The sequence below is a fragment of the Capra hircus genome, chromosome 18, assembly GCF_001704415.2.
Source record: "Capra hircus breed San Clemente chromosome 18, ASM170441v1, whole genome shotgun sequence".
In the NCBI taxonomy this organism is placed as follows: Eukaryota; Metazoa; Chordata; class Mammalia; order Artiodactyla; family Bovidae; genus Capra; species Capra hircus.
Window position 1 is genome coordinate 22,260,755 of NC_030825.1, and position 23,538 is coordinate 22,284,292.

The window sequence follows — 23,538 nt, forward strand, 5'->3', positions numbered from 1 at the left end:
TTGTCATCACAGTGATTACATTATTGACCATACTCCTTATGCTGTACATTGCATCCCCACTTATTTATAACACATAGCTTGTACCTTTTAATCTCCCTCATCTATTTCACTTATTCTCTCGACCCTCCTTCCCCTCTGGCAACCACCGATTTGCTCTCTGTATCCAAGTCTGTTTCTGTTTGTTTTTAGATTCCACATGTGAGAGCATATGGTATTTTCCTTTCTCTGACTTACTTCACTTAGCTTAACACTCTCTAGGTCCATCCATGTTGTCACACCTTGGTTTGTTTCTTAATTTTTTAATATGATGCTAATATATAATTATGTGAGACCTCTATAAGTGTTTCTTTCTATATTTTAATACTTACTAAATACTTTTACCAGGAGCTGCACTAAATGCTTTACAAGTATTGGCTCAGATACTCCTCCAATTATACTATGAGGTAGACATCTCTTTTATTCCTACTTATAGATGAAGGATGTGTGTTAGTCACTTAGCCATGACCAGCTCTTTGTGACCCCATGGACTGTAGCCCACCAGGCTCCTCTGTCCGTGGGATTCTCCAGGCAAGAACACTGGAGTGGATTACCATTTTCTTCTCCAGGGGATCTTCCTGACCCAGGGATCGAACCTGCATTGCAGGCAGATTCTTTACTATCTGGGCTATAGGGATAACCGGATGAAGGATAAAGAAGCTAAATAACTTGTTCAAGGTTTCACAGGTGGTAAGAGCTGAGCAGGGTTTTAAACCCAGAAAGCCTGATTCAAGAGTTTGTGCTCTGGGGAGCAGTATGGTTCAGTTCAGCAACCTGGCTGAGTCTTTTTTCCTGTTAGGGGAGACAGCTTTTGGCATCACAAGAATTCTCCCAGACTGATAACACGTACACTTTGAATGCATATAAAAATAATATTTATTAACTTAAGATTGTACCATATATGGATTTATTCAAACCAAGAGATTTACACAAAAACCTAAGTAAAATCTTTAGACTCCATTCAGCCTGAATTTCATATTATGGATAGGGCAGACGACTGTCTTTTGCTTAAAACAAAACAAAAAAGCAAAGTGGCTTCAATTACATTTTGCAGAGTGCAGACCTGTGGGGAGCCAAGGCTGAGTCAACCAGGCACTGTGGTTGATCTAATGAATTTGCTGCCCATTATCAGAGCCATCCTGCTGAGCCCCAAGGCTGGCTTCTTTGCTGTTAAGAATAGGATCTTTGTTTTAAAAGTTTACACAAATTTCCAAAGTCCTCACATTTTCCTTGAGGTGGCAGGTGCACTGCTGGTTTGCAGCACAAGTCAGTCTGGAAGCTGAAATCACTGTGTTGCAGCCTTCTGTGCTCTGGCAGCATTTTCCAAAATGTTCCTTTTCCATTCTTCATAATCTTGTGTCAGATCTTCACCTTTCTGCGGTTTATGTAGGGTCTCTACTACATTCTCCATTTCTACAAGAGAAAAAGTTTTTTTTAATGTTTCAAACTCCTTATGTTATAAATGAGTAAGAAAGAAGCGAGCTTATTTACTTTAAAATGTCTATCTTAATTAAGGTAACAGGGAATAAGATACTACAATGAAAAATGGAAACAGAAGTTAACACATCAGTTTTTCACTCTCCCTTATACTCCAAGCAGTTCAAGACTTCTTGATGATAGTTAACATTTATCAAGCCTTGAACCAAGCACTTTAATTGTATTATCTCATTCAGTCTTCACCACAATTCTATGAAATAGGTGCTAACATTAATCATATTTTATAGATTAGGAAATTGAGGTTCACAGAGCCAGTAGGTGATAAAGCAGGATTTGAACCTAAACAGTTTGTCTTCAGATGTATTTTTTCTTCTATTTTTTTAAATTTAAATATTAAGAAAAAACTTTTTACAGTGTTGATTTCTGCCATACAACAATGCAAATCAGTCATAATTATACATACATTCCCTCCCTTCCCTAGCCTCCCTCCCCTCCCCCCATCCCATCCCTCCAGGTCATCACAGAACACCAGACTGAGCTTCCTGGGCTACACAGCAACTTCTTTCCAGCTATCCACCTTACACGTGATAGTGCACATATGCTGATGTTACTTTCTCCACTCGTCCTACTCTCTCCCTCCCTGACTGTGTCCTCTACATCTGTGTCTCCAATCCTTCCCTGCAAGGCTCATCCATCATATTTCTAAATTCCGTATATATGCTTTAAAATGACATTACCAACTCGATGGACTTGAGTTTGGGTAAGCGCCAGGAGCTGGTGATGGACAGGGAAGCCTGGCGTGCTGCAGTCCATGGGGTCGCAAAGAGTCAGACACGACTGAGCGACTGAACTGATACTATGTTTGTTTTTCTCTGACTTAGTTCACTCTGTATAACAGACTCTAGGTTCATCCACCTCACAAGTGACTCAAATGTGTACTTTTTCATGGCTGAGTAGTATTCCATTGCATGTATATGTGTATATATATACACACACACCACATCTTTATTCATCTGTCGATGGGCATCTAAGTTGCTTCCATGTCCTAGCTATTGTAAACAATGCTCCTATCAACACTGGGGTACATGTGCCTCGTTCAATTATGGTTTTCTCAGAGGAGTATATGCCCAATAGTGGGGCTGCTGGGTCATATGGTAGATTTATTCATGGCTTTTTAAGGAATCACCATACTGTTCTCCATAATGGCTGTATCAGTTTACAGCCCCACCAACAGTGTAGGATTCCCTCTTCTCCACACCCACGCTACCATCTATTGTCTGTAGATTTTTTGATGATGGCCATTCTGACTAGCAGGAGGTGATACCTCACTGAAGTTTTGATTCCCTGGTGGCTCAGATGGTAAAGAATCTGCCTACAATGTGGGAGACCCGGCTTCATCCCTGGGTTGGGAAGATCCCCTGGAGGAGGAAATGGCCGCTCACTTCAGTACTCTTACCTGGAGAATCCCATGGACAGAGGAGACTGGTGGGCTACAGTCCAGGGGGTCAAACAGAGTTGGACATAACTGAGCAACTAACACTTTCTTTCTTCTAATAATTAGTGATATTGAGCATCTTTTCATGTGTTTATTGGCCCATCAGAAATATTCTTAATTACACAGTACTTGTGTAAACTACTGCTTGAAAAACTGGTATTATCAATGATTAACTGACAGAATTTAGCTAAAATTTGACTCTGTTTTTAAATGAAGTATAGTTGATTTACAATGTTGTGATAGTTTCTGGTGTACAATGAAGTGATTCAGTTACACACACACACACACACACATATATATACATACACACTTTTCCATATTCTTTTCCATTATGGCTTACCACAGGACACTGAATATAGTTCCCTACAATACCTGCTATACATTAGGACCTTGTTGTTTATCCATCCTTTATATATAGTTTGCATCTGATAGTCACAAACTCCCAATCCAACCCTCTCCTGCACATCTTTCCCCTTGGCAACCACAAGTCTGTTCTCTGTGTCTGTAAGTCTGTCTGTTTCATAAATAAATTCATTTGTGTCATATTTTAGATTCCATCTATAAAGGACATATCATTGGTATTTGTCTGACTTATTTTGTTTAGTATGATAATTTCTAGGTCCATCCATCTTGCTACAAATGTAGAATCTGACTCTTGTTAAGGCAAGCTGCTACAGCAGCAAAGGGCTATTCACTGCACTAAATCCATCGTACACTAATCCTGTTGTACAAATTTCGATTTTTGTCTAGTATTAATATGCCTCACCCTTTGCTGAAGGTTCAATCACTGTCTTCTTTTTCTTCTGTGGTGGAGTAGCTGAATCTCCAGGTTCTCCTTTGGGGGGGGGGGGGGAAATATATATATATATATATCATCTGAGTTCATTTTTCTCCAATTTTAAATTTCAGTTTTGGGGTATATTTTGCATCAGAAATAAAAATTAGATATCGCAAATGGCCAAGTACTAGGATAAGGAGAAGGGGAATTATCTTGCTATCTTTTCTTTGGCTTTTCTTGTCAGATTTCGAAAGGGAGACTCTACTCTCTGGGCATGAATTTACGGAATTACAGCATTTATTGTTGTTTTTAGTTATTAAGCTAAATAAACAGCTATTAAGCTATTTATTTGAAAACAAACAGTAATTTTGCTACTGAAAATAAACAGTAATTTTCTTACTAAAACTTGATCTCATCTATAGTAAATAGAAAGGAGCTAGTCTGCAAGTTTGACGCTTTCTCCTTGGGAGAAAAGTTATGAGCAACCTAGACAGCATATTGAAAACCAGAGACATTACTTTGCCAACAAGGGTCCGGCTAGTCAAGGCTATGGTTTTTCCAGTGGTCACGTATGGATGTGAGAGTTGGACTATGAAGAAAGCTGAGTGATGAAGAATTGATGCTTTTGAACTGCGGTGTTGGAGAAAACTCCTGAGAGTCCCTTGGACTGCAAGGAGATCCAACCAGTCCATTCTGAAGGAGATCAGCCCTGGGTGTTCTTTGGAAGGAATGATGCTAAAGCTGAAACTCCAGTACTTTGGCCACCTCATGCAAAGAGTTGACTCATTGGAAAAGACTCTGATGTTGGGAGAGATTGGGGGCAGGAGGAAAAGGGGACGACAGAGGATGAGATGGCTGGATGGCATCACTGACTCAATGGACATGAGTTTGACTGAACTCCGGGAGCTGGTGATGGACAGGGAGGCCTGGCATGCTGCGATTCATGGGGTCGCAAAGAGTTGGACACAACTGAGCGACTGAACTGAACTGATAGTAAATAGAAAGGAGCTAGTTTGCAGGTTTGAAAATATTTAACTTTTACCAGCAGGTTTACATTTTCAAGTGACACATTCCTGAAACATGGAATGAATTACTCACTGTCAATCTGCTGCCCAATCTTTTCTAACTGTTTACAGAGTCGATCAAATATGGCCTTTTTTACTCCAGATGTGGCTGCCATTTTATTTCTGTCCACCTTTACCTTTAGAATCCTACAAAAGAATTTGATAAATTGCAGTTCTTAAGATCAGTACTGTTATCTTTTTTGGCCAACCAGTTATCAACTTATTTCCTTTCCACTCAGGCTTTATGAAGAGCTCCCATCTGTTTAATTTTCCCTTTACTTCACACATATATCATTAGCTAAAAATCATGTAAACTTACCTTTTAAAGCTATTTATTTAGTTATTCATTGTACTGCGAGAATTAAAATATACATGTTATCTGTTATGTACCAAACAGGACACATAAAGACATCTACTGTAGCGCTTCATGCCTTATAGAACTCTTTCTAGTAAATCTCAGATATTAACTAATTTGCTGAGTGGCAATTACAGCATGTTAAAATATTTAATTCACTTTAACACAAGATGCTTATATTTATGCTACTACAGGAATATAAACCACTCTCACCTCCAAAAACTTCTTCCCTAATAACAATTCACAACAACCACTAATGAAAAATACAAAGTGAGCTTCTTATTTCAGATAACAGACCTATTTGAATCTTTTTTTGCTCAGTGAAACTTGGTTTCAAAAGTAAATCTGTCCATATTGTTTCCTATAATAGCCATGTTCCTTCCATATAGTTGTATTGAATTAAAGGGCATTTTCTATTAAGGCCAATTAATCACTAATAGTAGCTAATGGAGCCAAACACATCAAAATTAGTGGTTAGGTAGTAAAAAAACCTATTGTCCAACAGCCAACTAATTTTATTTTCTGAGGAGTTTTCTAGCAAGATAAAACAAGACAACTTTAGATGAAGACAGCAATTACCAATATTTCCAGGGTAACATTTCAGTCAGTATACATATAGATAACACCAAAGATTCAAATTAAGAATTTATTATTGAACTGTTTTATAAATTACTTGAAAAAGAGTTGTAATCAACAATTCAAAAATGTGACTGAAAATCACAACTAAATGCTATTTTAATGATAGATTTCACGATTTAAAAAAGGCAGACTCTGAAATCAGATTACCCAGCTTATATATTGGCAAGTAGCCTTCAGGCAACACTAATTCCTAGCTGTCAGATCTGTTGTGGGATAAACTGAGACTCGGGTCACTTGGCCACTATTGTTATTTAGGAAAATATGCTTCGAGTCAAAATCAACTAAATTAGAAGTATTCTTTGGGAATGAGAAATTTATTTATAAATTACAGACTTTACTGAACGGTAAAAGGAACACTTACTTGCAAGCTGAAAGCAGGGCAGCAGTGGTGAAAAGCGGCCTGGATAAGTCAAGATCCACCTGCTGTGTTTGTGGAAGACTGGACTCATAGCTGAGTAAAACCAGTGTTCACAGAGTTATTTGTTAGAAAATATTGTTTCAAAGGGACTGAAAATGCAAATACAAACTCATAAATGTGTCACTTTAAATGTAAAAGAAATACATTCTGTCACTTCAGCATGTTAATTATTTTTTAAACTGAAAATTACCAGGACATTGGATACTTTCAATTTACGTATCAGTACTGAGTTTTAATTATATGCCTCATACCTTTGCAGTATCTTTGAAGCCAAGTTCACTGCTTCTGTGCAGCTAAACTGTACTGCTAAGTCTCTTATTCCAATATTTGAGTTCAGGCCCAATAAACACTCAAACGATTTAAGACAACTCTGATACATCTTCTTGTTCAAGCCAGAAAGTTTAATTAAGTAAGCCTTTGAAAGGAAAAAGAAATGAATCATAAAAATCGTAAGTGCTCTATATTAGTACCTTTAACACTTGTTTAATAAGTCAACTTTTCAAAATTAATTATTTCTGTGGCAAGTCACTCTACCTAAAGGTTTAGCTTCATTTACTCAAAATCAGTAACCATGTCAGACAAGTTAACTAGTGCTTGCAATAGCTCATATCTATAGAAAGGCAGTCATGTCACATGTGTGTGCAGATACTTTAAAATACAACATAATACTACCAATGCCGAGCTGTGAACTAAAAATGCGTGTGTGTGTGTGCACACGCGTGCATGTGTGCACACTCAGTTGTGTCTGACTCTTTGAGGTCCCATGGACTGTAGCCAGGCCCATGGACTGCCAGGTCCCTCTGCCCATGTAATTTTCCAGGCAAGAATACTGGACTAGGGTACCATTTTCTACCCCAGGGAATATTTCCAACCCAGGGAGAGAACCCATGTCTCTTGTGCGTCCTGCACTGGCAGGTGGATTCTTTACCACTAGTGTCACGTGAGAAGTCCATGAATTAAAAAACAGAGAAGATATATATATGGCTACTTATTTTAACAAAGGTGCCAATTTGTAATCCATTGGAAAAACGAACGAGGGAAGCAGTGGGAGTGGCGTGTGGGACTAGTGGGAGGGTGAGTGTGTGCAAAAGGGACAGGAGACGGAGACTGGGAGAGAAACAGGAGGGACGACGACTGAGGGACACCAACTCTGCCTGGGGAAGAAAAGCTTAATAAAGGATGTGACAGCAAAGTGAGGTCATTTTAAGACAAACAGGAGCTTGCTAGAAGAACATCCCAGGTTTAAAAAAAAAAAAAAAGGCAGTGCATTTACAAAGTCAGTCATTAAAGTGCATGGCCTGTTAAGTGAATACTGTAGCTTGAGGTTAGCAGGGATCAAGAGAGGCTGGAGAGTTTGATGGTAATGGCGAGCCAACCCATTGGAAGTCAATGGTGTTTACAATGCCACCATTTTATCAATGTAGCATGATGCTTATGTGTGATAGGCACTGTGTTAAGAGTGCTACATATAGTACATTGTTTCTTCCTTACAATTATCCAGTGAAATCAGTTCAGTTCAGTCGCTCAGTCGTGCCCGACTCTTTGGGACCCCATGAATCAGCACGCCAGGCCTCCCTGTCCATCACCAACTCCCGGAGTTCACTCAAACTCACGTCCATCGAGTCAGTGACGCATCCAGCCATCTCATCCTCTGTCGTCCCCTTCTCCTGCCCTCAATCCCTCCCAGCATCAAAGTCTTTTCCAATGAGTCAGCTCTTCGCATGAGGTGGCCAAAGTACTGGAGTTTCAGCTTTAGCATCATTCCTTCCAAAGAACACCCAGGGCTGATCTCCTTCAGAATGGACTGATTGGATCTCCTTGCAGTCCAAGGGACTCTCAAGAGTCTTCTCCAAATGGATACCTCTTACCCCACTTGACAGATGAGGAAACAAGAGACTCACAGAACTAGTAACTGGTGGTGCTGAGATCTGGTCTCAACATGTGAGTCTTGCCATAGCTTGGCTCTCAATCACTGTGACATTGGAAGAAAAATAATACAATGGTTTTAAAGTATGTGATTTAGGAGGATGATGCTAGTGGCAGTTTGATAGATGCCTTTGTATAAGGAAAGAAGTGCTCAGGGAAAGTACGTAGTAAAGAGTAAAGAGATCATTGCAAAAAAGTTTTTTTCTGCAACTTGACACAATGGTTCTAAACTTCATCTACAGTAACATATTCTACATATTCTAGATGAAAATTCTAAAACAGAGTTGTAACAGGGGCTAATACAACCAGAGATGAAAACATATGATTAAACTTCAGAGTCACACCAGAGTATTCAGACATTCAGTGGGACCTACTTACCCTGTCCAAGGGGCACTTCATGCAGGAAGCTGCAAGGTCCAGGCACATGACTGCATTGCTGGTTTCTGTGGTTCGTGCAGACAGGCCAGCACACTTCACATGGGACAGTCGCAAGTACTCCTCCGCTTTCCTAAGCAACACATTCACTAAAACTCTTTCTTTTTCAGAAGTTTGCCCAATACTTTGGTAAGCAATAAATTCAGCCTGGTGGACTTCATTCTGACCCACACTCTTTTTGGGGCTGGGAATGAAACTCACATCCTTTGAGAGAGGACAGGGTTCTACAAGACAGAACAAACCCCCTGACTCCGAACATCACTGTGCTCCAATCCTTTCAGGAAGAATTAAGTTCTTGAAATCCTTCAAAAAAGGCCAACCCTTCTTTCAGCCTTCCATTACTGGAACAAGCATGAACTATGGCAGACAGAGGCAGGCAGGTGAAACCAGGGTTCCTCCTTCCTTTAAATCAGTAGTTCTCAAACTTAATGTCTATGACAGTCACCTTGGAGCGTGTGAAAACAAGTCCCAAGTTTCTGATCGGTAGGCCTAGAATGGGGCCCAAGAATGTGCATTTCTACTAAGTGACAAGAAAATATTGATGCTGCTGGTCCAGGGACTACACTTTCAGAACCACTGTTCTAAATGATTAAGAGTGCAGAAGGCCATACTTCCTGTCTTTTAAGAAATGCTCCTTCCCTTCCCTCAACTAATCCACAGCCCAGGCACCCGGCCTAGCCCTGCCCTCCAGAGTTAAGTCCTGCACTCCACAGTTTAAAGTATTTAGAAATACTTTATTTCTAACCCTGGATCTTGCAAAGGCCCTTGCCATCTCCGGGCTTTTGTACAGTTTGCTGTGCCAGCTTGGGCCCTCTTCCCACATCTTCCCGTGGCTGGCAGCTTCTATCAATCGAGTCTCAGCGCAAACAGCAACCCCTCCGAGGCTTTCTGGAAAGTTCTTTTGTTTGTTTGTTTAAATTAAAAGCAGGCACAGGCCGCGGCTCCGCACACCAATCCTATTTCGTTTACTGCATGTCGTGGCCACCAGACACTGCCCTCCTTGGGTTCTGTATCCCGTCTGCCTCTGCCGTAAACGCACTCTCAGTAAGTTTCAGGGAAACGACCCAAGTTCTCCGCCTCTCTCGCTTTCCCACCACCGTGCATCTCACAATGCCAGCTGGTCCCAGGGGCCGCTCGCCCCTCCGGCCAGCTCACAGAGCCTATTGCCGGTAGGATTTTCTTGATGTAGAGCCTAAATCCTGCCTTTGCGCGGGAAAAGCATGGGGCCCCATTTGAGGAGGGTGCAGGGCTACTGGGGCGTGCACAGCCGGACTTACCTCAGCACCTCCGGCTCGGCGATGCCCAGGCGCGGGGCTAAACGCCTGATCAGACCAGACTCCATGGCCCGGACTAGGACGACACCCACAGCTGAGACCAGACGAAACCCGCGCACAGATGCTGCGCTAGCCAATTAAGGCTGGGCCGCCCCCCCTTGCGGCACCTGGATTGGTTAGGACTAGAAGTTCCGACTGCCCCGCAAACCAATCCTGGCCATCCTTCTGCGCGTGCGCGCTGCGAGTACACACGTCAAGGCAAAAAGTGAATGTGCTGGGGTGGCTCCACTCACTCCACTCCTCCCTTCTGGAGAGACTCTAGTATTGCCTTTCTCTCCGGCTGCCCCTTCCTGCCGCCTAGAGCTTCCCCGGTACTCCGCATTGCCCCCGCCCTCTCATACATCGTGGAGAGATTGGCTGGTGCCTAGGTCCGTCAGTCCGCCGTGAAGTGACAGGGACCAATAAACACGCGGGAGTTGGGGGACCAATCGAGAAGCCGTCTGCTGGGTGCGAAGGCGGAGCTAGAGGGGGCGGGGCTTGGAGGGGCCGCAGAGTCACCTGACCGCGGGAGGCTCCGCGCGGGGTGGGTGCTTCAAGCTGCAGGCTTAGGGGAGTCGCCATGGTGAGTGCTGAGGGGCGGCGGGCCCCGGGCTGACCCTTTTCCTAGCCACTGCTCGCTCCCACCGTTTGGAACCATGCAGGCGGAGTCGGGGCCCAGCAGCCGGGTCGGGGCTAATACCAGCCAGGCTTGGCCTACGGGTTGGGGGGCAGGCCGGGGAAGGCCGCAGGCGGGCCGATCCGTGATCAGGGGTGCGGCGGCGCCTGGCCGTGGCCGTTGCTCTTTGAGGGGGTGTATTCGCTCCCTAGCTCTGAGAGTCAGTAAGGGCCTGCGAGCCCTCTGAGTGGAGTTCGCCACTGCCCCGCCTTGAGGGGATCTCTAGTGCTGGGTCTGGGCGTCTGGCTAGAACGGGGGCGTACGGAGGGCCTGAGGCTCAGAGGTTGCGTTGGGACCCGCCCAAAGGCTGCTCCCTTGCTGACGGTTCCACCTTTGTGCCTGGTAGTGCTTTCGTGTCCCTTTCTTGTGCAAGAAATACCTTCTGGAGGGTCCTTAATAGTGCCCGGGCCTTTTTTAGCCTCATAGGCCTCTTAGATTGCAGTATGTGTCAGAGAATTCTAGGGACTGGCTTAGGTGAATTTCCTGGAAGGACTCATACTATCTGATATCCATTAATTCTGAGAGACAAAAAAGAGACTGCTTGTTTCCTTTAATATTTGTTCATTGGACGCCCTGGCTCTTTTACTGACTTCCCCATTGATAAAATCCAGGTCTTTTACTTACTGGAAGGAGGCATTCTCCTTAGCGCCTCTCCATGCTGGCAGCAAATCGTGGTGTAGCTGTTGGCTGGTGAACTTGAACTTCCTCAAAATGTGAATCCTTGTGTCTAGTTTCCACAAAGGCAAGTTGTCACTTGCATTTTATTAGCGTTTGACATAGCCTGTACTGTATAAATAATATTTTTGCATGTTGGTGTACAGTATGTCAGTTTTAGTTATCTCACTATTCAGTTTGTGTAGACAGGCTTCTGAAAACCTGTAAGCCTGGAAACAGGCTGCACTTTAAATGCACTAATGCCAAAAAGCAAAATGTTTGACATATATTGCTTTCATATAATATGATGCTGTACGAGGTGATTCTGCTTATTTCTCTGAATTCTTATTTGGGAATTGATATAAGAATGGTGCAAAAATTAAACTAGCATTTGTCTGTTTCTCAGCATTTATGGATTGACATTTATAGTGTTTGTAATAAAAAAGCACCTACTTGAGGATCTCTTATATATCCCCTTTCTGTGCGTGAGGAACCAGTTTGGAACAGTGAAGGAGACACCCTGTATTGTCCTCACGAATTTTACTGGGAAAGAAAACTTGAGTAGTAAGTCTTGTCACAACCACTGTCTCTGTGACTTGGGCAAATCACTCATTCTTCTTTGAGTCTCCTTTTTGCATCTGAAAACAAATGTTCCCCTTTTGGCCCTTCCCAATTCTAAAATCTAGGGTTCAGTTCAATTTATCATGCATCTTGTGTGTCTTTTATGTCATGCACTGTGCTGGACACTGAAAACATAGCCCATGCTTTCAAAGAACTGAAGAGTCTAGCAGAAGACACGCTTATGGAACTTAATGTAGTACAGTCTGAGTACTGAGGACAGTCCGTCAGTTCAGTGCTGTGGGACCATGAAAGGAGAGAAGGTTCGGGGAGTATGGGAGAGGTTACAGGAAGTAACATGTGAACTGAGATTCTGAGGACAGTGAGTAGGAATTTTCTAGGTGGAGAAGAATGTGTACTGCTAGTAGATAAAGCTGGGGGAAGTAAATGGTTATGGTGTGTGCCATCATAGGATTCCTGGGGAAATTTATTGGTAAATGAAATTGGAGGTGCCGGTATTAAAATATATGTTTGGATGTTCCATTCCTTCATCGTGCTTAGTTCTCCCTACTTCAGTTGCTATTTTGTGTCTTACCGTCATTTTAAAAATAGTGTTTTCATTAACATAATGAAATTCTGTATCTTTGTGAGATGTGTTATTTTCGTTTTGTAGTTGATTAACATTGCATTGTTTGATTACATCTATCTTGAAAACATCTATATGAGTGGAGAGATCGACAAGTCTCTAGGATGGTTGTAGATAATTGCTGGTATCTATGGGGAATATAATAATGATGGGAACACTTAGGTGGATTGCTTATTACTAAGTGCTAAGCAATTTTCAAGCTTTATCGGTGTCATTTCACTTTATTAGTCATAACAATGATACAAGTATTTCTATTATCCTTGTTTGCTGCAAGAGGAAATGAAAGCACATTGTTTGAATGGGAACTAGTTTTATAAGTGATATGTTCATAGTGACCTTTGTTTTCTCTGCACCTTTTAACTGTAGAGGTGTGAGGGCTATTTGGCTTGAATGTGTGGGCTAAAAGGGGCCTAATCACAAATGTTAATTTGATCTTGACTCTAGTGTTTCCATTTTTCTCTGATATATATAACTGCTGTGTACAGAGTCATTTGTAAATGACTTTTATGAGTGAGGGGTCATTGGTTACCTAATTTGTGTATAGTGAAATCATGTTCATGTTAAACTGACTTGCTCAGTCCCATGCTTGGCAGGAAGGGCATCTAGATGTTCCTTTAGAATAGCCAGCTGCATTGTCTTACAAGTAACATGTAAAAGTACATTTCTTTATTATAGCTTTATCTCTTTATTTTCTACATTTTGTATATATGCTTTTCTATTAATTTTAAACCCAGTTGGTACAAAATAGAAAAATTTTGCTAATTGGCCTACAGATTACTGAGTCTAGTCAATTCTATACAAATATTTTTGAATTGTTTGTAATCTGTTTATAGGGCTTCCCAGATGGCTCAGTGATAAAGAATCCACCTGCCAATGCAGGAGACACAATGCAGAACCTGTGTTTGGGTTCGCTCCCTGGGTTGGGAAGATCCCCTGGAGAAGGAAATGGCAACCCACTCCAGTATTCTTGCCTGGAGAATCCCATGGACAGAGGAGCCAGAGGGACTACAGTCCATGGGATGGCAAAGAACTGGACATGATTTAGAGACTGAGCATAACCCAGCCTTTTTATAACCACGCTTTTATTTGCCATATAATTATACGCAGTAGCCAAAATGTAGTACTATACCCAAATATTCATCAGCAGATGAATGGATAAACAAAATGGTATATACACACAATGGAATATTATTTAACCTCAAAAAGAAGGAAATTTTGGATCTCCCTGGTGATCTAGTGGTTAAGAATGTGGTTAAGAATTTGCCTGCCAATGCAGGGGACACAGGTTCGATTCCTGCTCTGGGAAGATTGCCACATCTTCCACATGTCCCTGGGCGGCTAAGCCGAGAGCCCTAGAACCCGTAGTCTTCAATAAGAGAGAAGCACCACAAGTAGAGAGTCGCCCCCATTTGCCAATTCCCCTTATATGAGGTCCTAGAGAAGTCAAGCACTTAGACAGAGAAAGTGGTAGTTGCCTAGGGCGGGAGTGGGGGGATGGGAAGTTACTGTTTATTGCTCACAGAGTTTCCTTTTGGAAAGGTGAAAAAGCTCTGGAGATGGATGGTGGCAGTGGCTGTACAACAGTGTGAACGTACTTAATGCTGCCGAACTGCACTCTTAAAAATGATGAAAATGGCAAATTTTTACCACAATAAAAATGTGTATATTTTACCACAATAAAAATTTTATAACATACACATTTCTAATGTGTATGTTTTATCACAATAAAAATTTCTGCTTATTTCAAAGCTGGCTTTCTGAACCTAGTGAAATCCGTTGATTGTAATAATTGTCAAATCTATTGCATCCAGAGATAAGGAGCCAAACTGTTGCTTGGTCTCAGAGAACTAGCCCATGATGAATAGTGAATTTCATTAAGTCAGAACCCTTAAATGCACATGCTCCTTGTCAGCATTTTACACCATTAGTTTTGTTGTGTGAGTTAGTGTTCAGTATAAAAGATATTGAACTTTTTCTTTGATATTTATTTATGCTTATGAAGAAGTATGCCCTAGGGAAACTCAATTTCAAAACATTTTTACCACCCAAAAAGGAAACCCTGTACTCATTAAGCAGTTACTCATCCACTCTCCCTCCTGGTAACCACCAGTCTGCTTTCTGTTTCTATGGATGATTTTCCTATTCTGGATGCAAATATACCTCATTTTATTGTGCTTTGCTTTACTGGATTTTTTTTGCCCCAGAATTGAAACTTTGTGGCAATCCTGCATCTAGCAAGTCTTTCTGGTGCCGTTTTTCTAACAGCATTTGCTCACTTTGTGTTTTTGTGTCACATTTTAGTAATTCTCACAGTATTTCATACTTTTCCATTATCATGTTTGTTATGGTGATCAGTTGTGATTGTTTTAGGTGACACAATCTGTACTTACGTAAGTCTGCAAACTAATTGGTAAGTGTGTGTATTCTCACTGCCCCCTGACCAGCTCTTCTCCATTACTCTCCCTTTTCTTGAGCCTCCCAGTTCCCTGAGGTACAAGAGTATCTTGAAATTAAGCCAGTTAATTGCCCTACAGTAGTCTCTTAAGTCGGAGAAGGCGATGGCACCCCACTCCAGTACTCTTGCCTGGAAAATCCCATGGACGGAGGAGCCTGGTAGGCTGCAGTCCATGGGGTCTCGAAGAGTCGGACATGACTGAGTGACTTCACTTTCACTTTTCACTTTCATGCATTGGAGAAGGAAATGGCAACCCACTCCAGTGTTCTTGGCTGGAGAATCCCAGGGATGGCGGAGCCTGGTGGGCTGCAGTCCATGGGGTCACAAAGAGTTGGACACGACTGAGTGACTTCACTTTCACTTTTCACTTTCATGCATTGGAGAAGGAAATGGCAACCCACTCCAGTGTTCTTGCCTGGAGAATCCCAGGGACAGGGGAGCCTGGTGGGCTGCCGTCTATGGGGTCGCACAGAGTCGGACACGACTGAAGCGACTTAGCAGCAGAAGCAGCAGTCTCTTAAGTGTTCAAATGAAAGGAAGAGTTGAAAGAGTTCAAGTGAAATCAAAAGCTAGAAATGATTCAGCTCAGTGAGGAAGACATGTCAAAAGCTTAGCCTCTTGTACCAAAGTTAGCCAAGTTGTAAATGTAAAGGAAAAGTTACTGAAGGGAATTAAAAGTGCTACTCCAGTGAACACATGAATGAAAGGAAGGTGAAACTGCCTTATGGTTGGTATGGAGAAAGTTTAAGTGGTCTGGGTAGATGATCAAACCAGCCATCACATTTTCTTTAGCCAAAGCCTAATTCAGAGCAAGGCCCTCTCCAGTTCTGTGAAGGCCGAGAGAGGTAAGAAAGCTGCATAAGAAAAGTTTGAAGTTAGCAGAAGTTGGTTAAGGTATATGTAAAGAAGCCATCTTCATACCATAAGAATGCAAGGTGAAGCTGCAAATGCTGATGTAGATGCTGTAACAAGTTACCTAGCAGATCTGGATGAGATAATTAATAACGATGGCTACACTAAGCAAGGATTTTCCTTGTAGACGAAACACCCTTCTATTGGAAGACAATACCATGTAGGACTTTCACAGCCGGAGAGAAGTCAATGTCTGGCTTCAGCAACAGGCTGACTTGTTAGGGGCTAGTGCAGCTGATGACTTTAAGTTGAAGCCAGTATTCATTTACTATTCCTAAAATCCTAGGGTCCTTATGAAGTATGGGCCTGTGCCCATAAATGGAAAAGCAAAGCCTGGATGACAGCGCATCTGTTTATAACATCCTTTACTGAATGTTTTAAGCTCACTGTTGAGACCTGTTGCTCAGAAAAGAAAGGATTGCTTTCAAAGTATTAATAATCATTGATTACGTACCTAACACCCAAGAATTCTGATGGAGACATACAGTGAGATGAATATTGTTTTCCTGCTAGCTAACACAACATCCATTCTGTAGCCCACAGATCAGGAGTTATTTTGAATTTCAAGTCTTATTATTTAAGAAATACATCTCAGGGATTTTTCTGGTGGTCCAGTGGCTAAGACTCGGCATTCACAGTGAGGGGGCCCAGTTCCATCCCTGGTCAGGGAACTAAATCTCATGCCACAGCTAAAAGTTCACATTGCCACAGCTAAAGATCCCGCATGCTGCAACAGAGATTGAAGATCCCACATGCCGCAACTAAAACCCAGTGCAGCCAAATAAAAAGACTTCAGAAGGCTGTAGCTGCTGCAGATAATAATTCCTTTGATGGATCTAGGCAAATTGAAAACCTTCTGGAAAGGATTCACCATTCTGAAAGCTATTAAGAATGTTTGTGATTCAAGGGAAGAGGTCAAAAAAATCAACATACACAGGAGTTTGGAAGAAGTGGATTCCAATCCTCATGGATGACCTTGATTGGTTGAAGACTTCAGTGGAGGAAGTAACTGAAGATGTGGTGGAAATAACAAGAGAACTAGAATCAGAAGTGGAGCCTAAAGATGTGACTGCCTAAAGGTATGAATTGCCAAATCTCCTGATCTAACTTCAACAGATGAAGAGTTGCTTTGTATGAATGAGTAAAGTGGTTTCTTGAAATGAACTCCGCCCCAGTGGAGATGTTGTGAAGACTGTTGAAAATGGCAGCAGAGGATTCAGAATATTACGTAAACTTAGTGGATGCAGCAGGGCAGTTTGAGGGGCTTCCCAGGTGGCACAGTGGTAAAGAATCCACCTGCCAGTGTAGGAGACGCAAGAGAGGCAGGTTTGATCCCTGGGTTGGGAAGATCCCCTGGAGGAGGAAATGGCAACCCACTCCAGTATTCTTGCCTGGAGTGTCCCGTGGACAGAGGAGCCCGACAGGCTACAGTCCAACGAGTTGGACATGACTGAGCTACTGAGCACACAGGGTTTGAGACAACTGACTCCAATTTGGGAAGCTCTCTTTGGAAGGAATGGTGCTAAAGCTGAAACTCCAGTACTTTGGTCACCTCATGCGAAGAGTTGACTCATTGGAAAAGACTCTGATGCTGGGAGGGATTGGGGGCAGGAGGAGAAGGGGACGACAGAGGATGAGATGGCTGGATGGCATCACTGACTCGATGGACGTGGGTTTGGGTGAACTCGGAATTGGTGATGGACAGGGAGGCCTGGTATGCTGCAATTCATGGGGTCGCAAAGAGTCGGACGCGACTGAACTGAACTGAACCATGGGTAAAATGGTATCAGACTATCACATGCTACAGAGAAATCATTCGTGAAAGAGCAAGCCAGTCCATGAGGTAGACTTTATTATTGTCTTATTTTAAGAAATTGCCACAGGCCTCCATGACCTTCAGCAGCCATCAACATCAAAGTGAGACCCTGCACCAGCACAAATTTGCTGAAGGCTCAGATGGTGGTTAGCAGTTTTTAGCAATAAATTCTTTTTAAATTAAGGCATATATATTATTTACTTAGACATAATGCTGTTGCAGACTTAATAGACTACAGTACAGTGTAAACATATGAAACTGAAAAATTTATGTGACTCAGTTTATTGCAATATTGCTTTTCTGCTGTGGTCTGGACCTGAACGTGTAGCATCTCTGAGCTATGCCTTAATTTCATATCAGTGGAGTCACACAATGTGTGGTCTTCCATGTGTGATTTCTTTTACTTAAATAATCTTTTTGTAGTTCACATAGCATCTATCAATACTTCACTCCTTATGATTGAGTAATATTCCTTATATGTATATAACATAATTTGTTTATTCATCTGTTGATTCTTTAGTTGCTTTTTATTAAAAACGTAATCTAAAACCAGCTTACTTATTCAGACAGTGAACATTTATGAAGCATCCATTATGTGTCTGGCAATGTGTTGGGTTCCAAGGATGTAAAAATAGCCATCATTTATAGTTATAATGTGCTCCCTGCTGTAGCAGAGGTGTAAAGAGTGTTTATTCAACGTAAGTGATGGAGTGGTTAATTCTGTTCACAGGTAGATCTAATTCATTTTGCAAGCAAATTTTTCTGATGGCAGAAAGAAGACTGTACAGATGTATTTAGTCCATTATAACTGTAGCTGTCTATATTTGAAATGGTACGGTAGATCCTTGAGGGAGTGTACTCTTCATGGTGTTCTACCACAAGTCACCGTCAACAGTTTTAGCTATTTTATTTCTAAGCTGTTTAGTCCCTCATTATATATTGTCTAAGAGGATAAGTGTTCTCGTAAACTAGTTCCTTGGTCTTCCTAAGAATAGACTAAGATGCAGATGAAAGGTAGTTTAGGAAAAAAGGAAGCTTTTAGAGATTTGGGTTATACTGCTTAACCACCACAGATTGGTTATGTTCTAGGTGGATTTAGAGTGTATTAGCAGAGCATAGGCTCCGGAGAAGGCAATGGCACCCCACTCCAGTACTCCTGCCTGGAAAATCCCTGGTAGGCTGCAGTCCATGGCGTCACTAGGAGTCGGACACGGCTAAGCGACTTCACTTTCACTTTTCACTTTCATGCATTGGAGAAGGAAATGGCAACCCACTCCAGTGTTCTTGCCTGGAGAATCCCAGGGATGGGGGAGCCTGGTGGGCTGCCGTCTGTGGGGTCGCACAGAGTCGGACACGACTGAAGTGACTTAGCAGCAGCAGCAGAGCATAGGCAGCCATAAACTACCACCTTCTATTTCTTTGAAGACAACCTACTACAGGAATGTTGAGTCAGTTTCTGAGAAGAAATTCTCTGTATCTGTTAGTTTTCTCCTTCAGCAGTCTATGCTATTAACTTCAGTAACAGCACAGCTCTCTGTTCAGTTGTCAAAAATTGATAAATGAGTCTTGAGATGTAGAACTGGAATGAACCTTATGTGAAAGCTTTGTAAATGTAAACTATGGCTGGACCTATAAAAATAACAGATTTGCTTGACGAGAGTTCTAATGACACATTAATGGGAGATTTAAAAAAATTTTTTTTAGCCTACAACACAGCAGTCACCGCAGGATGAGCAGGAAAAACTCCTGGATGAAGCCATACAGGCTGTGAAGGTCCAGTCATTCCAGATGAAGAGATGCCTGGTAAGAAGGACAGTGTGAGAGGCACAGTTGTAATCTGCGTGTTCCTGGGAATGTTAGGCTGTGTTTTCTAAAGCCTGTCGCACTACTGCTCTGGTAAACCTAATAATATTCAGCCTGAGCTCCCTCAGGCGCTATGTGGAGCAATTTCAGTAGATAGCCCTGTTGAAATATTTTATTTACCTTTATATTTGTGGTTTGAAATTGTCTGTCTTCCCTACCAGAATTTAAGCTCCATGAGGATGGGAGACCTTGCCTTCTATTTACACATCACTGTATTATCTCCATACCCTATCTGACCTGAATTACTGGCCTCATCAGTTCTATACCTCAAATCTGAGGAGTACTTGACATATAATAGTTGCTTAATAAATACTGGTTTTAAACGCTTTCAGTTTGAATTGTTCAGCCTTTCCCCTCTATCTTGAAGGCTTTTATTTCTGTTCTGAACAGATACATTTCTTTTACAAGAACTACCTTAAAAACTATACTTAATTATCATATTCTGAAAGAGTAGATTGTGTAGAAGCTATAGATTCTCTGGATAAAATTTAAGAAATGGAACCAAATAGGCTGGTACTTAAATCATAAGTTGCTGTATTGATGATGATGATAATATCTTGCCTTCGTAAAGTGTCTTAGAGTTTCTAAAGCTTAGTAATAATATGCTCTTTTAACCAGTTGTTTCTATTGTATTGTTTTTCTTGCAAACCAGTTTGTAAAAACAAAACTGGAGTGGAGGAAATGGGTGGTATGGAGCTTGCTATTGCTTGCTTTTATCTCTTTCTGTGTATGAACAGTGTTTCTGTATCTAAAGGAATTGTCTATGTTTATGTCTTAAGTGGGGCATATGGACATTGTGAGGAGAAAAGCATACTTAAAGAGTAGTCATTCCAGAGGTCTCTGAAGAGTGTTTAACCTATGACCAAGCCATTGTCAGAATAGTAACTTTCTTTCAAAAGAATCAGTATGCCAGTTTTCTTGCTTAAAGGTAAAAGATAAATTAATGGAGCTATAGTTTCATAGTTGCCAGGATTGTAAAGATTTGAGTTATTGCCAGGAAGCTTGTGGTCCTAGATAAATGAGATTTGCTAAGCTTTGCAGCCTGGTGAGGAATTACGTTATCTTACTCTCTTCAGTAAAGTGAAGGCAAGGTGAAATTAAACTTGATTTTTATGTGATTAAGATAATTTAGGTGCTCTGTACTTTCAGAACTGTGTAATAGATCCTTGATTAAAGTTTGTATAGCCAAGTTAAATGTTCATTTAAATTAAGCATTCTCACCAATGCTCTTGGTTTTTCTGTAGGACAAAAACAAGCTTATGGATGCTCTGAAACATGCTTCTAATATGCTTGGTGAACTGCGGACTTCTATGTTATCACCAAAGAGCTACTATGAACTTTGTATCTTTTGAAAGTTGAAGAACATTTTGATCATACTATTTTCTTGATAAGGCTTATTTTGCTTGTTCCCTAGGTTTTTTGGAAGTTGTATTATTTCTCCTTGTCTTGACCAAATAGTACTTCTCCCTGCAAATGCGCTGAGAAGAGTATCAGAAACCCCTTTTTTGTGCTTACACTTCTTTATGTGGCTTGTTGTTTTATCTCAGTTTTCAGACTACTCATGAAGGATATTGAAAATATTAAGCAAATGGTTTTTAATACTAAGATTTTGTCAAGCTGGACTCTGAAATGTAAAGGACATCAATGATTTGCCATTTCAAAACCCTGAAGTAGTTTCACAGGCAATCTTATTTTTATTGTTTTGCTTTAGCAGACATCTTTAAAACCCCTTAAAGTCAGGAAAGCCCAGAATTTAAACATGCTTTCTTACATGACTAACATTTAGGAAATTTGCCTGATATAGGAGTTCCCTGGTGGTTTAGTGGTTAGAATTCTGGGCTTTCACTGCCATGGCCCAGTTTCAATCCTTAGCTGAGGAGTTAAGATCCCACAGGCTATGGGGCATGCTCCCTGCCCCCAATAAATAAAGGAAAAACTAAGAAATTTGCCCAATTTAATGAGTCCAAAAAGTTGCAGAGTCAGCGTTCTTACGATGACTCAGCTTTAAATCCTTAATGATAATTAAAAGATATGGCTATTTCTGATGAACTGCACTACCTGGAAGTTTACCTGACAGATGAATTTGCTAAAGGAAGAAAAGTGGCAGATCTCTATGAGCTTGTACAGTATGCTGGAAACATCATCCCAAGGCTGTAAGTTACTAAGATTCTGCCGGCTTTTATATCTGCATTTCCCACTTTGTGTTGCTGCTGCTAAGTCGCTTCAGTCGTGTCTGACTCTGTGCGACCCCGTAGACGGTAGCCCACCAGGCTCCCCCGTCCTGGGATTCTCCAGGCAAGAACACTGGAGTGGGCTGCCATTTCCTTATTAAGATTCTGCGGGCTTTTATATCTGCATTTCACACTTTGTGTTACATCCTTTAAAATCAGTGGGCTTAAGGTTATTTAGTTTCTTAACGAATAGCGGTTAACATTTTGATAGTGATTTTTTAAGGCTGTGAAGTATAAATCACTATTTATTATAGATTATTGAGGAACTTTGAAAATAGAAAAAAATGGACATATTCTAATTTCTTGACTACTAGACAAGTTAATATCATGACAGTTATGAGTCCTAATGTGTTTAAAGGTGATATTATAAATAAATGGAAGGGGGTCAGTAAGCAGTTATATTTTAAATTAGATGATATTTTCTTTATTGCATAGGCGAAAACCTGCTTCCTGTCTTGTTTATTTCATATTTGTATATATTGTGTTTGAATATAGTCAAATTCTTGAGTATTTTATTTCTAATCAAATGTTGCCTCATTCTTCTAGTTATCTGTTGATCACAGTTGGAGTTGTATATGTCAAGTCATTTCCTCAGTCCAGGAAAGATATTTTGAAAGATTTGGTAGAAATGTGCCGTGGTGTGCAGCATCCCTTGAGAGGTCTATTTCTTCGAAATTATCTACTTCAGTGTACCAGAAACATCTTACCTGATGAAGGGGAGCCAACAGAGTAAGTGGTTTTCTTTCTTGATTTAGGTGTAGTATTTTTATTGTTGTTGTTGTAAAACATATAAAAAGTATAGAAAAGTATATAGAAGAAAATAAATATCAGTAATTCTCCTACCCAGAGTCAGCCACTGGTAGCATTTTGTGTATAGATTTCCTTTGAGACACAGTACATGTGATGTGATATAAAATGTACTCTTATAAAAGCTATGTGTAGATTATTAGAACCTTTTTAAATTTAGCATAATTGAGAGCATTTTTCCATTCCATCAGATACTCTTTGAAAATACAACTTTTTAAATGAGTTACAGTTTGAAAATTGTATTTGTGATAAAATAACGAAGTATGTTTAACTTTTTTTATGAGCTAGCCAGTTTTCATATTGTTTCTTGAATGTCTTATCAGTTTTTGTAATTTAGGAACTTCTAGTTACCCCAGCGGAGAAGGCAATGGCACCCCACTCCAGTACTCTTGCCTGGAAAATCCCATGGATGGAGGAGCCGGGTGGGCTGCAGTCCATGGGGGTCACAAAGAGTCGGACACGACTAAGTGACTTCACTTTCACTTTTCACTTTCATGCATTGGAGAAGGAAATGGCAACCCACTCCGGTGTTCTTGCCTAGAGAATCCCAGGGACAGGGGAGACTGGTGGGCTGCCATCTCTGGGGTCGCACAGAGTTGGACACAACTGAAGCGACTTAGCAGCAGCAGCAGCAGGTACCCCAGAGTATAAGTGATTTTAATTATCTGTGCACACAAATAAGATATTAACTCCAGAACAGGATGGGGGATGGGGGGAAGCCATTCAGAGAGAGCTGTGTCTTATGCAACCAATATTCTAGCATCCAAGTCTGTTGTGCTTTTATCCCACAAAGATGGCAGGTGGTCTTTATCCAGTTGGGTGAACTATTCACATGACAAGTTCCCTTGATTGAGGAACTTATTTCCCTTTTTAAAAAGTTTCTTTATTCATTTATTTCTAATATGTATATTTTAGTTGTTTTTAGTATATCTGCATCATTCCTTTTTAAAAGAAAAGCTATACTAAAACTTTAACCATGTATATGACAAAAATTTAAGTGGTGTAGAAAAGATAAAAATTTAAC

General features: G+C 41.1%; 2 protein-coding genes across 2 annotated transcripts in view; one reads left to right on the forward strand and one right to left on the reverse strand.

Annotated features, from left to right (window-relative positions):
• Window positions 895–10,375, reverse strand: ORC6 (origin recognition complex subunit 6). Its single transcript, XM_005691947.3, has 7 exons — window positions 9,861–10,375; window positions 8,527–8,656; window positions 6,474–6,637; window positions 6,166–6,255; window positions 4,845–4,957; window positions 3,735–3,803; window positions 895–1,449 (listed from the first exon to the last, which is right to left on the reverse strand). Exons 1-7 carry the CDS (start codon window positions 9,923–9,925, stop codon window positions 1,322–1,324), a joined length of 759 nt encoding a protein of 252 aa, XP_005692004.1. The 5' UTR covers window positions 9,926–10,375; the 3' UTR covers window positions 895–1,321.
• The window catches only part of VPS35 (VPS35, retromer complex component), a 29,239-nt gene continuing 16,098 nt past the window's right edge, over window positions 10,398–23,538 (forward strand). Inside the window, exons 1-5 of the mRNA XM_005691946.3 lie at window positions 10,398–10,479; window positions 19,318–19,416; window positions 20,721–20,817; window positions 21,506–21,629; window positions 22,254–22,436. Of these exons, the coding sequence (XP_005692003.1) occupies window positions 10,477–10,479; window positions 19,318–19,416; window positions 20,721–20,817; window positions 21,506–21,629; window positions 22,254–22,436 (506 nt within the window). The 5' untranslated portion in view covers window positions 10,398–10,476. The remainder of the gene's footprint in view (window positions 10,480–19,317; window positions 19,417–20,720; window positions 20,818–21,505; window positions 21,630–22,253; window positions 22,437–23,538) is intronic.